The sequence below is a fragment of the Drosophila busckii genome, chromosome 3R (genome assembly GCF_011750605.1).
Source record: "Drosophila busckii strain San Diego stock center, stock number 13000-0081.31 chromosome 3R, ASM1175060v1, whole genome shotgun sequence".
NCBI classification, from domain to species: domain Eukaryota; kingdom Metazoa; phylum Arthropoda; class Insecta; order Diptera; family Drosophilidae; genus Drosophila; species Drosophila busckii.
In genome coordinates this window covers 22,278,520-22,290,570 of record NC_046607.1, presented here as the reverse complement: position 1 = coordinate 22,290,570, position 12,051 = coordinate 22,278,520, and the positions used below count along the sequence as shown (strand labels likewise).

General features: G+C 40.2%; 1 protein-coding gene across 1 annotated transcript; it reads left to right on the top strand.

The window, feature by feature from the left end:
• The first annotated feature begins 539 nt into the window (after positions 1-539).
• On the top strand, positions 540-1,037 carry LOC108602717 (keratin-associated protein 19-2). The gene has a single exon (XM_017990872.2). It carries the CDS (start codon positions 639-641, stop codon positions 1,002-1,004), a length of 366 nt encoding a protein of 121 aa, XP_017846361.2. The 5' UTR covers positions 540-638; the 3' UTR covers positions 1,005-1,037.
• Positions 1,038-12,051: the final 11,014 nt, after the last annotated feature.

Here is a 12,051-nt window from a genome sequence, read left to right as displayed (position 1 = left end):
TTAAGGCATTTGACTTATGATTGGGCAAATTTGCGCTCTCAACAGCAAACAGCTGTATAAACAAGCAAATAGGCTGGCAAATAGACAAACAACAGCAGCTAACAAACATCAATTCACACTTATGTGCGCAGCTTATGATGAGTGTGTGTGTGCGTGCGTGTGGCTCACCTTCAAATGAAATTAGCACATTACACTTGTAGCACTGAGCGCTGACCACAGCAGCGAACGCAAAATGAAATGTTTTTGGCTACGTCGTTGCCGAAATCCATGGGCAGCACTTAGTGGTTAAACTTATATGAATTGGCTTTTTGTCTCCCCCATTGACTACGCGCATTTTTAAATAGTTTGTTTTATGACGTTTACATTAGCGTCTCATTTAGCTAACAAGCCAACAACAACACACATACGCACTGTGCGCCTAACAAAAGTTTCTATTTTATGCGCAAAGTTCTAAGGCTATAAATGGCCAAAAGGCTGGCAGCACGGGTCACAGTTGGCGGCACGACACCGCAGGCAGCAGAGCAAACCACCACAGCCACAACAACATAACAACGCTTACGGTTAGAAACATAAGTTTAATTTGCAGCAGCAGCAGCAGCAGCAGCAGCTTGTGCCACCAGCTAGGTAAACAGCTTACGATGCGGAACTGCGTCTTATACGGATTATATGCGCTGCTAATCGTTGCCTGCTTTTTGGAAGCAACAGTTGCACAGCCAGTGGAGCGGGAGCAGAGTACAAAGCGCTTGACGCGGCAGCTGGGCTTTGGTTATCCGCTTTACGGCGGCGGCGGCGGCTATGGAATGGGACTAGGCTACGCTGGTGGCTACGGCATGGGATTGAGCGGCATTGGATACGGCGGTATGGGCGGCGGCTACGGATACGGCGGTCTGGGCGGCGGCTACGGATACGGCGGTCTGGGCGGCGGCTACGGATACGGCATGCGTTATCCTTACTACGGCGGCAGCATGTATGGTCGTCCTTTTGGCTATGGCCCCTACTTTTAGTCACCCAAACAGTTGTCAGTAAATAAATGCGCACAATCTTGATTTAGTGGAAGGAAAAACGCTTACAGATGTTTTGCTTTGATAGCTTTGAGCGCTTAGTCGTCGCTCTCTCATTCTCTGTCGCTCTGTGTCTCGCTCTGCTTTGACACGCTTAAATGCTTGCATTCATTAAAAGCTATCAATGCAGCAGCTCATTATTTACTTGCCACAAACGTTAACAAGCGTGCACGTTGCCAGAGCTAAGCCACAGATAAAGCGACAGAGCGACTGAGCGAGAGAGAGTCACAGTGACATGCCAGGCATTAACTACAGCTTAAGCAAATAGCTCTAAGAGACAGCAGCAGCGTGTGCAACATGCAACAAAGCGACTGAGCGACTGAGCGACTGAGCGACAGACATTGAGACAGGAAATGCTTGTACGCTTTTCAGATTTTTAATTAGCGTTGTGTGTGTCGCTAGTGAAGCATCATTAACATTGTCCAAGTGCTATTTAATTAGTATTGCGTATACGCACTGCAGCTTATATTACAACTAGTACTTCAATTAATGCCTGCACTAGTATTTACACTTACTTTACTATATTTATTTAGTTTAGTTTGCACAACATACAAAAAAAAAAGAAAACAAATAGAGTTGCGTTTGCTTGTGGCAGTTACATCAATTGCTAGTCCATTCATATGATTTAACTCTTTCTTGCTTTTGCTGTTGGCATACAAATGCACTCACTGTGGCTGCTCTGTACTGTGTATATGTTTAAAATAGCAATCAGATAACACCTCGCCTTTTTTTCCTATTCAAAAGCTTGGCGCTCTTTTCACTTTTTGCATGCCGCATTGAAAATGTATTTGCTGAATGCTGAAGCTGAAAACTAAGTTGCTATGGGGCAAGCATAAGCTTTATACATTTTTACGCTTTGTGGCCTCCGAGTCAGCCCTGTGGGTGGGTGGGGGGCGTGTGGCGCATTCGCACCTGTTTGCTGCTGTTTTGTTTACATGTGAATTTGTTCAAAGTAGCGTGAAATAAAACGAAAGCCACTCGGTACGCCAAAAAGGCTTTCAGTGCTCTCCTCACCATTAACAGCTTAGCCATCAGTTTAATATTGATGGATTGAGTGCAGTTTAGTTAAATTAAAAAACTACATAACTAACCCCACCCCTTTTATATGCTTGCTATGTTGACTCAAGCTAAAGCAAACTGTTGCTTGTGTTTGGCTTGAAAGGCTTTTGACCAAGACACACAGCTAAGACAGCCTAGCCAAACAGTTTAAAGCGCATTAAATTTATCTGATGTGCGGCACTTGCTCTTGTGTCTTATCGCTGCATTTTAAACGAGACGCTTGAAATTAATGACAAATTAATATTAACGCAGCAATCTGCTTGGCCAACAAACCAAACAAACAGCAATTTGGGCTGCGCGCATTGACTAACGACCAACCAATGTTACTTAATTGGAACTTAATGTGCGCTGAATTGTTTAGCACACTCGCCAACAAAAGTCTCCGCACACAGCAGATAAGCGCGTCGACAGTTTTAAGTAACACTTCAAAAACAAAATTGGGGGCACGAAAAATGCGTTTTAAAGTGACACTTGATGTAGGTAATGCGACAGCGTAACAAGCCAAATAAATAAAGCGCCGAACAAAAAAAAAAAGAGCGAAACACAAAACGAAATATAAATAAATAAAATGCCCCAGCAGCATTTGATAATATGAACGAGCGAATGCGCTGCTCAGAGCTATGACTATGGCTAACTACTAACAGTGCAAGCTAACACATATGCTTGGCCTTTATAAGCGTATTTACTGTAGCTGCCTAAAGCTTGGACTTTAATTTGCGCTGCCCACAGTAAAAACAGTGCCAGGCCACTCAGCAGTTTAGCGTGGGGTTGGTGTTGGAGCTGGGCACATTATCTTAAGAGCTGCTGCTGCTCGTTTGCAGCTACAATAAGTCCTGCGTCGCAGCGCAGTCGACGTCGCAGCGTTGACAGCTGTTACAGCTGCAGAAATATGCAAATTGGAAGGCGTTTTAATAGATAAAGAGCAGCGTGCCGACGTCGAAAAAAAGAGAACACACACACACACATAGCCATAGCCATAAGACGAAAAAAGGACAGACATTGCACAATGCTTGAAAATGTGAAAAATTGTTAAGAGTATAAAGCGCAAGCAGCGACGTCGCATACTCTAACGAAGGAAATGCTTATTGCATATTGTGAAGTGAAGTGCTTAAAGCTTATAATCCCATTTGCTTTGCTTCGCTGAGCGATGGCAACACACACACACACACACAGACACACACACACATAGACGCACACAAAGAGCATAACTAAATTAAGACACTTTCAATAAGCGGATTGCACAATTAAGACAAAGAAATGAACTTAAAATAAATATGCAGCTCTAAAATTTAAACATTTCATATTTTGTGAGTTAAAGTTCAGTGTGGCTTTTTGTTGTGTGTGTGTGTGGAAAACGTGTGGGTGTGTTTTTGTGTGCTGTTGTCACTCGACGCCGCACGCAGGCGGCAAATCAACTTAAAATGCAAAATAAAAATGCTAAATTTGTTGGTCGTCTGCGTTGCTTTTTTTGCTTCGTTGTATGCTGTGTGTGTTTTTATTTACGCCAGCAACTGTAGTTAGTTGCGTTGTCATGGACGTGGCAGGACTCGCAGGTTCAGCAGCCGTGCCATGAATCCTGTTGCGCGCCATTTTTTTTCTTTTACATTCAACCCAAATGCGCTGTGTTGTTGTTAAGGGGCGTACATTTGTTTTTGTTGTTGTTGCTGCTGCTGCCTTAACACTAAATTGACTTTTAATGCAAAATAAACCAAAATAATGTATTGCGTAATTTTCTTTAAAGAATTTTTACATTAGCATTTCAAAAGCGGGATTTCTGCCCCGTGTTGCTTTCAACGTTGTCTTCGTTAACAGCGTCGCCCTATCCTTTGAGCTTCGTCCAGCAGCTGCAAAAAGGTGCTGTAGTCCTTGCTCCTTTAGCTGCCGCTGCTGCTGCTAAACGCGACATTTAATGTTGCGTGAGGATAATCCAATCTGCTTGACATGAATTTTAATTTGCATTGAGTAATTAGCCCGAGTTCATTTGGCAGTGTCCAAGCGCATAGCAAAAACAAAAAAAAAAGCACAAAAGGCAGCGCAGTAAGCTTTGGCGTGTCCTTGTCGTTGTCGTTGAGGTCCTGGCTAGCAAATGCTAAATAGAATTAGTCGGAAGTTGGTCTTTGCACATTTCTTGCTTAAGTTTTTCGTTGACACACATAGCAAGCGAGCGAGCGAGGCTATATACCTATATATATGCTTGATTTCGTACAAATTGAACTAATTTTACTTTTGGGGCCAACAACAACAACAACAACATGAGAGAAAAAACTCAGAGAGCAGTTGCTGGAAATTTTCTTCTCATTGCTTTGGCACATTTGCTGATTACGCTCGGTCCTTTTGCTCGTCAGGCTGCCAGGCAATTGAAACAAACAATAAAACGTGCGCTTTCCTTAATTTAAAAACCAGACACTGCAGACGAAAAGTAAAGGGACTGCTGACTGACTGACTGAATAAAAAAATTAAAGCAAAAAAACAATCATCCAAATAAGAGATTGAATTTCTGCTTGCCTGCACTTTAATTTGCTTGCAAAAACGCTAAAAAACACGCACACACACGATTGAAAAATCACGCATACGCCGCATTGTCGCTGCGAAAACACAGTGCGGAAAATAATAAATAAATTCATAATGCTCTCCACACAAATGACAAAATATTGCAGCGACAATCGGCAAAATATTAACACACACAACTGACGCATGCTCGTCAAATGGCCACAGGACATTGCCCGGACCGGACCGGACCGCCCGCTGCCAAATCGCTTGCTAACACTGAATTGCTGCTGCAACAGCCGGCGGCGCATAAGCCACGACAAATTATTGCATTTTCATACCACAAAATTTCATAAAAACGGAAACGCAATCAAGGCGAGCAGGCAGCCCCACCCAACCCCACCACAAACTTTGTTTGTTTGACTGCACTCAGCTGCAGGCTCGACACACACACACACACACACACACATAGAAATTGATTTAATATTGTTAGCTAAAATGCAAAAAGCCGCAATTTTATGCGTTTATGCGTTAGATTCAACGCAATGAACTGCAAGCTGCAAAAATTAACTCGCATTTGATTTGTAATTTTTATGTTGCGCTCGTTAACCACCAAGAAGCGAGTGGCTGCCACCCCCTAACGTGCCACGTGCAACAAGCTGTAGGTCTTAATGCCAACGCAAAAATTACGTTGCAAATGCAAACCTAATGGCAAATGGTAATGAACATTTACAAATTGCACAAGTGCTTCACATATATGCTGTGCGTGTGTGTGTGTGTGTTTGTTTGTTTGTGTGTGTGCTGCTGTTGAACATGCTCGTTAATGAATAAACAGCAATGCGATGAGACTGCAAAATTTTGTGAAAACCTGTCAACAACGCAAACAAGCAACAACAGTGCTAACTGCAATTGCACACACGTGTGCTAGTGTGTGTGTGTGTGTTAGTGTCTACGTGTGTGTGTGCACGCTCTTGCTGTTTATGAAATTGTGCAAATCGTGTTATGAAGTCAATTCAATTTTACTAATTATTAAAATTACTTTATGTTTATGCTTGTAGTAGTAATTGAACGATTGAAATACCCTGCAGTACGCCAGCTAGCGATAGGTGTTTTTATTGGTGAAAAGCATTGGTGAAAAGAATTAAATAGTGAAGCTACAGCTTTAGAATAAGCATAAGTAACATAACAGGCTGCTGTTGAACTATTTACTAGTGACTAATGCTTGTTGAAAATTGCGATAAATAAATAGTTTTTATTTAAAGAATCTATAGCTAAGATTTCTAGCAAACTTTGTTTAAAAATGTGTCTACTAGCATTGTAGAACAGTTTAAATGACTTAAATATAAGTGTATGTGAACTAATATTATTGCAAAATTGATGTCCATGAAAGTGAATCTGTTTTGATTACTACTTTTATATTATGCAGTCAAATTCCAATTAATTGATTGAAAAATTAAACATTAAATCTAAATTTAATAATAAGATAAATAGATCTACCTGACAGAAGAATAACATAAATACACTACATAAAAAATACCATTAATTAACAATAGTCTATGCCCAATACATATTTTCCCTCACATACGAGCGGTCATATTCAAAAGTTTGAATGATTGTGCTGCAATAAATAATTTAATTTAAGGAAAAAAGATTTTATATTTTACAACACACGTCTAAATAGATTCATCTACTGTATTGTAAAGTCCTACAGACTTTTCGTTGGAAAGCGGGTCCTGCAATTTAAATCTCATTTGATATGATAATAAACCGAGTTTTATTTAACGTAAATTGAGTTAAACGCTTTAGCGGAAGTCCAAAGCGTTGCTTGGACTCGCTGCTTGATAAATACAAAAGTAACTATGTATATATCTGAAGCTTAAATATGGTAAATATCATTATAATGACTTTGAAAAAAGGCAATTAATGAATGTTTTTAATTCACAATTAGTAAAGCTTGGCCGCTTCATTCAGAATAAGTTACGCTTGATTTAAATGCCTTTATAAAGAAACGTATGCGAATGCGCGCCAACAACAACATCAACTATACCAGACATATAAAAATTTCACCAATGTTAGTGAACAGCAAGCAATGAAGTTACTAGCGGTTCCACCAATTGAACGCACTAAACTGTAGTTAAGATAATTTAGAGCAGCCCTTAGTCCACTGTATTTAGCCATAATATGCGCTTTTCGAAATTCAGATCAATGGGATTTATAACAATGAACAGCTGATGATTTTACTATGTCAGTCCCTTGGGCTGTGCCCAAATATTGTAGCCAACCATAGCAGCCCAAAAATGTTGAAAGCAAACCAACTGGCAAGCCTTGTCTAAAATTTATGAAATTTTTGCCATTCTATATAAATTTCAACAATGTTAGTGACCATTAAACTTACTAGCTGTTCCACCAATTGTCTGTTCTGCAGGGTATAGCCAAACGTAAATAGATTTGCTAATCATATGTAATCAGCAGCAAGCTGAAAAATAGCTTAATTAATTTATTTATGCATGCACTAATGCTTAATCATTGGCAAATGTGATTCGATTACTAAAAACAACATTTTGAGCTTAAAGCAAAAAATAAAGCAAAAAGCTTTGAACAATTTCTTTTGTATAAAAAACTGAAAATAATTTGCACAGCATTTTAAAATTCAAATTTGTTGCATAAACTTTGGCGCCTGTGCAATTTGCTGGTACTGGCTTTAGCTTTGGCGCTTTAAATTAGATAAACTGTTGCAAGGTTGGCAGCCATTTGTAATATAATTTAATTAATTAGTCGTATACGACGCCATATGTTAACTGCCCTGCAGCTTTGTTTGTGTGTGTGCAACGCACTTGGTAAACAAAAAGGCAACTGCTGATGGAAAATAAATTTTGATGCACTGCTCGTCATTGTTGTTATTTTATTTATACATATTGCTGCTATTAGTGGCGTGCGGCGCAGCTCAAAGGCAAATAATTCAATTTGAAACATGCACTTTTGTAAATAACTTAATGCTATGACTAAAGCACAACATTTTTATATGATACTAATACTTGAGCTGCCTGCAAGGCATCGAGAGAGCTAACAACATATGCCTTACAGCTAGTTATTTATCTTTATATTGTTTGTTTATTTATGTCATGCAATTTGGTAATTAAATTTCAAATGATGTTTTTTACACAACACTCAATGCGGGCGGAGCACAAATTGAACAGCAACAGCAACAGCAGCAGCAACAACAGCAACATTGCTGCTGCTGCTGATGACACTAAATAAAAGATTTTACATTGTTGATTTTTGCGCTTTTTGGGAACTTTGCACGTTGCATTGCACTTGATCTGTGTGCCAAACGTTAGAACGACACTTCAGCAGCAGCAGCAGCAACCAGCAGCAGCCAAGAGGCGAAAGCAGTTGCTGCAAGTAAGTCTGAGGCAGCAGCTGCACTTGTTTGTAGCATACAATCAGCTCGTTTCATTTTATTGCCAACGTCGTCATAGTCAGCCCAAGTTGCCAGCACAGACAGACAGCTGCCTTTGTTGTTGTTGTTGTTGTTGTTGCTGCTGTTGTCGTCGACTAGACACAAGTCTTGACAGCAAAGCAAAATTGTATTTACATTCAATTAGTGCCAACAAAATTGTCTTTGGCTGCTTGTCGTCAACGTCTTTGGCGCTTAGCTGCTCAAGTCTCTCGACTCCAGCACATACAAAGGACACTGAGCGAGATCAGCGACGTAGCGTAAATTACTTTGGTAACGATATGGGCCTTGTTTGGCGTCTCTCTTGCTAACTAATGTAAAATTTATTTTAAATAAACTGCAAATATGTTTTGCTCGCCTCTTTTTGCATGCAATTTATTTATGCATAACAAAACACCACTTAAATCTGCACAGCTCTTGTTGTTGTTGTTTTTTTGTCTCTTTTTTTTATTTTTGTGGGGTTGCTGTTGCTGCTTTTGGGTAAACTTTGCAATCTGCATGCCAAGTTGTCGACATTTTTACACAAACAGCTGAGTAAAGTGGCCTGCAGATATCTAAACGCCAGTTGGGCATGTTTAGTGTGTGTATATGTGTGTGTGTGTGTGTGGCAAAACCGTGTGCAGAGTGCAAGTGCCTAGCGCGTTTATAACTTTTCAACTGTTGTATGAAATTTTACAAATTAGATTCATTTCTATGCATTGAAATACATTTGCAAAACTTTGTGCGCACAGAAAGTTGCTGCAATATTTGCACACACACACACAGAGACATACACACACATACACATGCACATGCTGAATGGCGTTACAAAATGCATTGCAGGTCTGCCAGCCAGTTACAACTGACAAACTAACTGACTCAAGCCAGCTCAGTCCGCCTGCGGAGTCTGAGCCAAACTCAAAGCGAGAGCGAGAGCGACAGACGACGCGACGCTGCCAAAAACTCAGTCTATTAGTTTGACAGTTTATAAAGAAACATGTAGAAAAGTTTTACATACTATTTGCAATTTCATTAATACAAAACTTGTTTGAGCAGCCAACACACACACACAGCTTTGGCACCATTTTTCGTTAATTTTAACTTTGGCATTGCTAAAAATCAAGAAATTACGCCAGAAATTGAAATGTGACAAACTCAAACATGCCAAACATGATAAAATCACATTACAAAAAAAAGGCAGCAGCAGCTCGCACATCATTTGCAGCTACTAATACTAACAAAAGCCAGTTGCCAGCCCTGGTTGCTGCTGCCAGACATCATCATAATTAATTAAAAAAGTTTTTTAAATCAATTTTTGAAAATGTCCCAATGACTGACTGTTTGATGAACCATGAATCAAAATCAGCTGCATAACTTTTAAACAGACAGAGCGCAAAGCGTAGAGCGCAAGCTGCCTAAGCGCCTTATTGTATGCTCTGCAAAGTTCATAAATTATGCGCAACTGCATGAAGGGCAATGCCAGCTTCACTCACATAACTGTCAGTGTGAAATTTCACACATTTTTATAATTGAATTAAATGCGCATGTCAATAAAAGATTTTTTTTTAATTAGTGCAAACACACACAAGCTACAAAGTCTTGTAGCTAGCTGAGCTATAAACTGACGTATCAAATGCACTCTATAACATCAAATAGATATAATGACAAACTATGTAATAAGCTTGAGCACTGCAGCAGCAACAGCAACAACAAACTTTATATAGCAAAAGTCGTAGCAGCTGCTGCCATTAAAAAAATTGAAAATGCATCCTTTATGCAGACTTGTTGTTGTTGTTGCTGCTGTTTTGTGTGTAGAGCAACCAACTTTGGCTTGCATGTGTGTGTAAGTTCGTGGGCACATCAAATCAAAATAAAAAAGAAAAGTGCAGGCAGCCATAGCAGCAATGCATTTTAATTTAACGCGAAAGTGTATAAAAATAAACTAAGCTGCACAACAAAAATGCGACTAATATGCAAAGCTAAGCTATAAAATGCGCTAGCATCAAATTTTTATAAAATAAGGTCATCAAACAAAAAAATGCTTAAATACTTTTTGTAATTATTTTCTTTTAACAGCGAGTGGCGCTAGTTAACATTAAATAAGTGAATAAACTAGACTTTAAATTATAAATTTATAAGTATAAACAACAATGACATTAAACAAATAAATAAACTAGCACTTGACTTTAATTTAAATTATAAATTTATAATTATTAACAACAATATACCTCTTAGACATGCAAAAGCGCGTAGCAGCAGCAGCAACTGCAGAGCGAGCGAGCAAGCAGTGAGTACATAAATAAATACTTGAACAAATATTTACAACTCTAGCGTAGAATTATAAGCAGCGCGGCTGCATATTCGGGCACAAGGAATGCAGCAGCAACGCCTTACACCTGTTTGCGTGTGTGTGTGTGCGTGTGTGTGTGTGCTGCTCACTTTTTATTTATTTGCTGCAGCGTAGTTTTGGCTGCGTTTGTTTTTTTTTACTTTTTGTACAGTATGCCACCGAAATATGTATTTGAGCGTCGACTGTAAACAGCAATAAGCTGGGCGTGGCTAGGCTACAGCTATAGCCAGATAAGGGCGGCAGCACTAGCCTCGTTTGTAGCGCTGCGCGTTTGTTTGGCAAAGCGCCTGTTTAACACTTAAGATATCGTATTTCTTACACACACACATGCAACACACACATGTGTGTGTGTGTGTGTGTGTGCTACAAAAGGCGCTTGCACCGTTGCTTGTAAAAGATAAATATGCATGCGGTTTGGCTGCATTACGTATACGTTACGTATACGTCGTGCATTTCAACAGACGCGCCTACATTTTAAGCAGCTCCTTTCGCACATTTGCATGCAATAAAGATGGCGGTGCGATAACTAGGTTGCCCCGTTGCCATTGTTTGCCTTTTTGCACATATTTCTACATATGCGTACATATAAAATACACTGCGCGCAAAGCAGCAAGCTAAAGTTGAACTTAACTGTGCTGCTGCAGCCAATTTGTTGTTGCAGTGTGCGCGCGCATATGTGAGCGTGTTAGCCCCAAAATACCGCGCCAGACTTTGAGCTTAGCAGACACTGGCAACTGGCACTGGCACTGGCACTGGCACCATAATAAAAGCCAATGTACGCCAAGTGGCGTCACCTGACGCCGCCTGCTGCCATCTATTATGCAGATGTACAAGCAGGTTCATGAATATATGCCAGCATTTTGTCTAGCTCTGTGCCACAGACAACAACAATAAGAACAACAACAGCAACAAATAAAAGTGCAGCAGGCAGTCAAACTGACGCCATATGTTTGCTGGCGATAAGCGCAGTTCAGTTCAAGCAACGGCTACGGCTACGGCTACGATTTTTTGCAATAAATTTAAAAGCAAAAAAGAAACATAGCAAGCGACATCAATAAGCCATCAAATCGCTTTGAGTAGAGCGTGGGTAGTGAGCGTAGTTGTGTGTGTGTGTGTGTGCAGTCAACCTTTGCCCAGCTAAAGCAAATACAAATGGCCAGAGCAGAGTAAATCAAAAATGCGCAATGAAACTTTGCAATATAACACGTGCCAAAGGTGAGCGCAAAAGCAAAGCGTAGAGCAAGCCAACTGGCCCTGGTAGCTTTGAAGCTCATCTAAGGCAACGATAATGATTGCAATTCATTTTTATGAGCTCACTAAGCGTTTGGACATTACAATTTTGAAGTGCAATTTGGCACGCATGAAAGCAGATTATCGAGCAAGGATATGCATTTGAGGCAACGACGCTGAGGTGTGTGCATTGATTTGGCTGCCAGCTCATATTTGCTTCAGCTCCATAAACAATTGCAGCGCTTACTAAATAAACACTTTACTTTCACTCGCTTTCTTTCTAACCTGCTTGCCAATCAAGCTGAACCGTCTGTGCTGCAGCTTCTTGGCTGCTGCCTGGGAATTGCTTCGCTTAGTTGGTCAGCGATTTAGCAATAAAGTAAAATTGCATTTTCTGCAGCCAGCCACAGCCACAGCATATGCGTTGC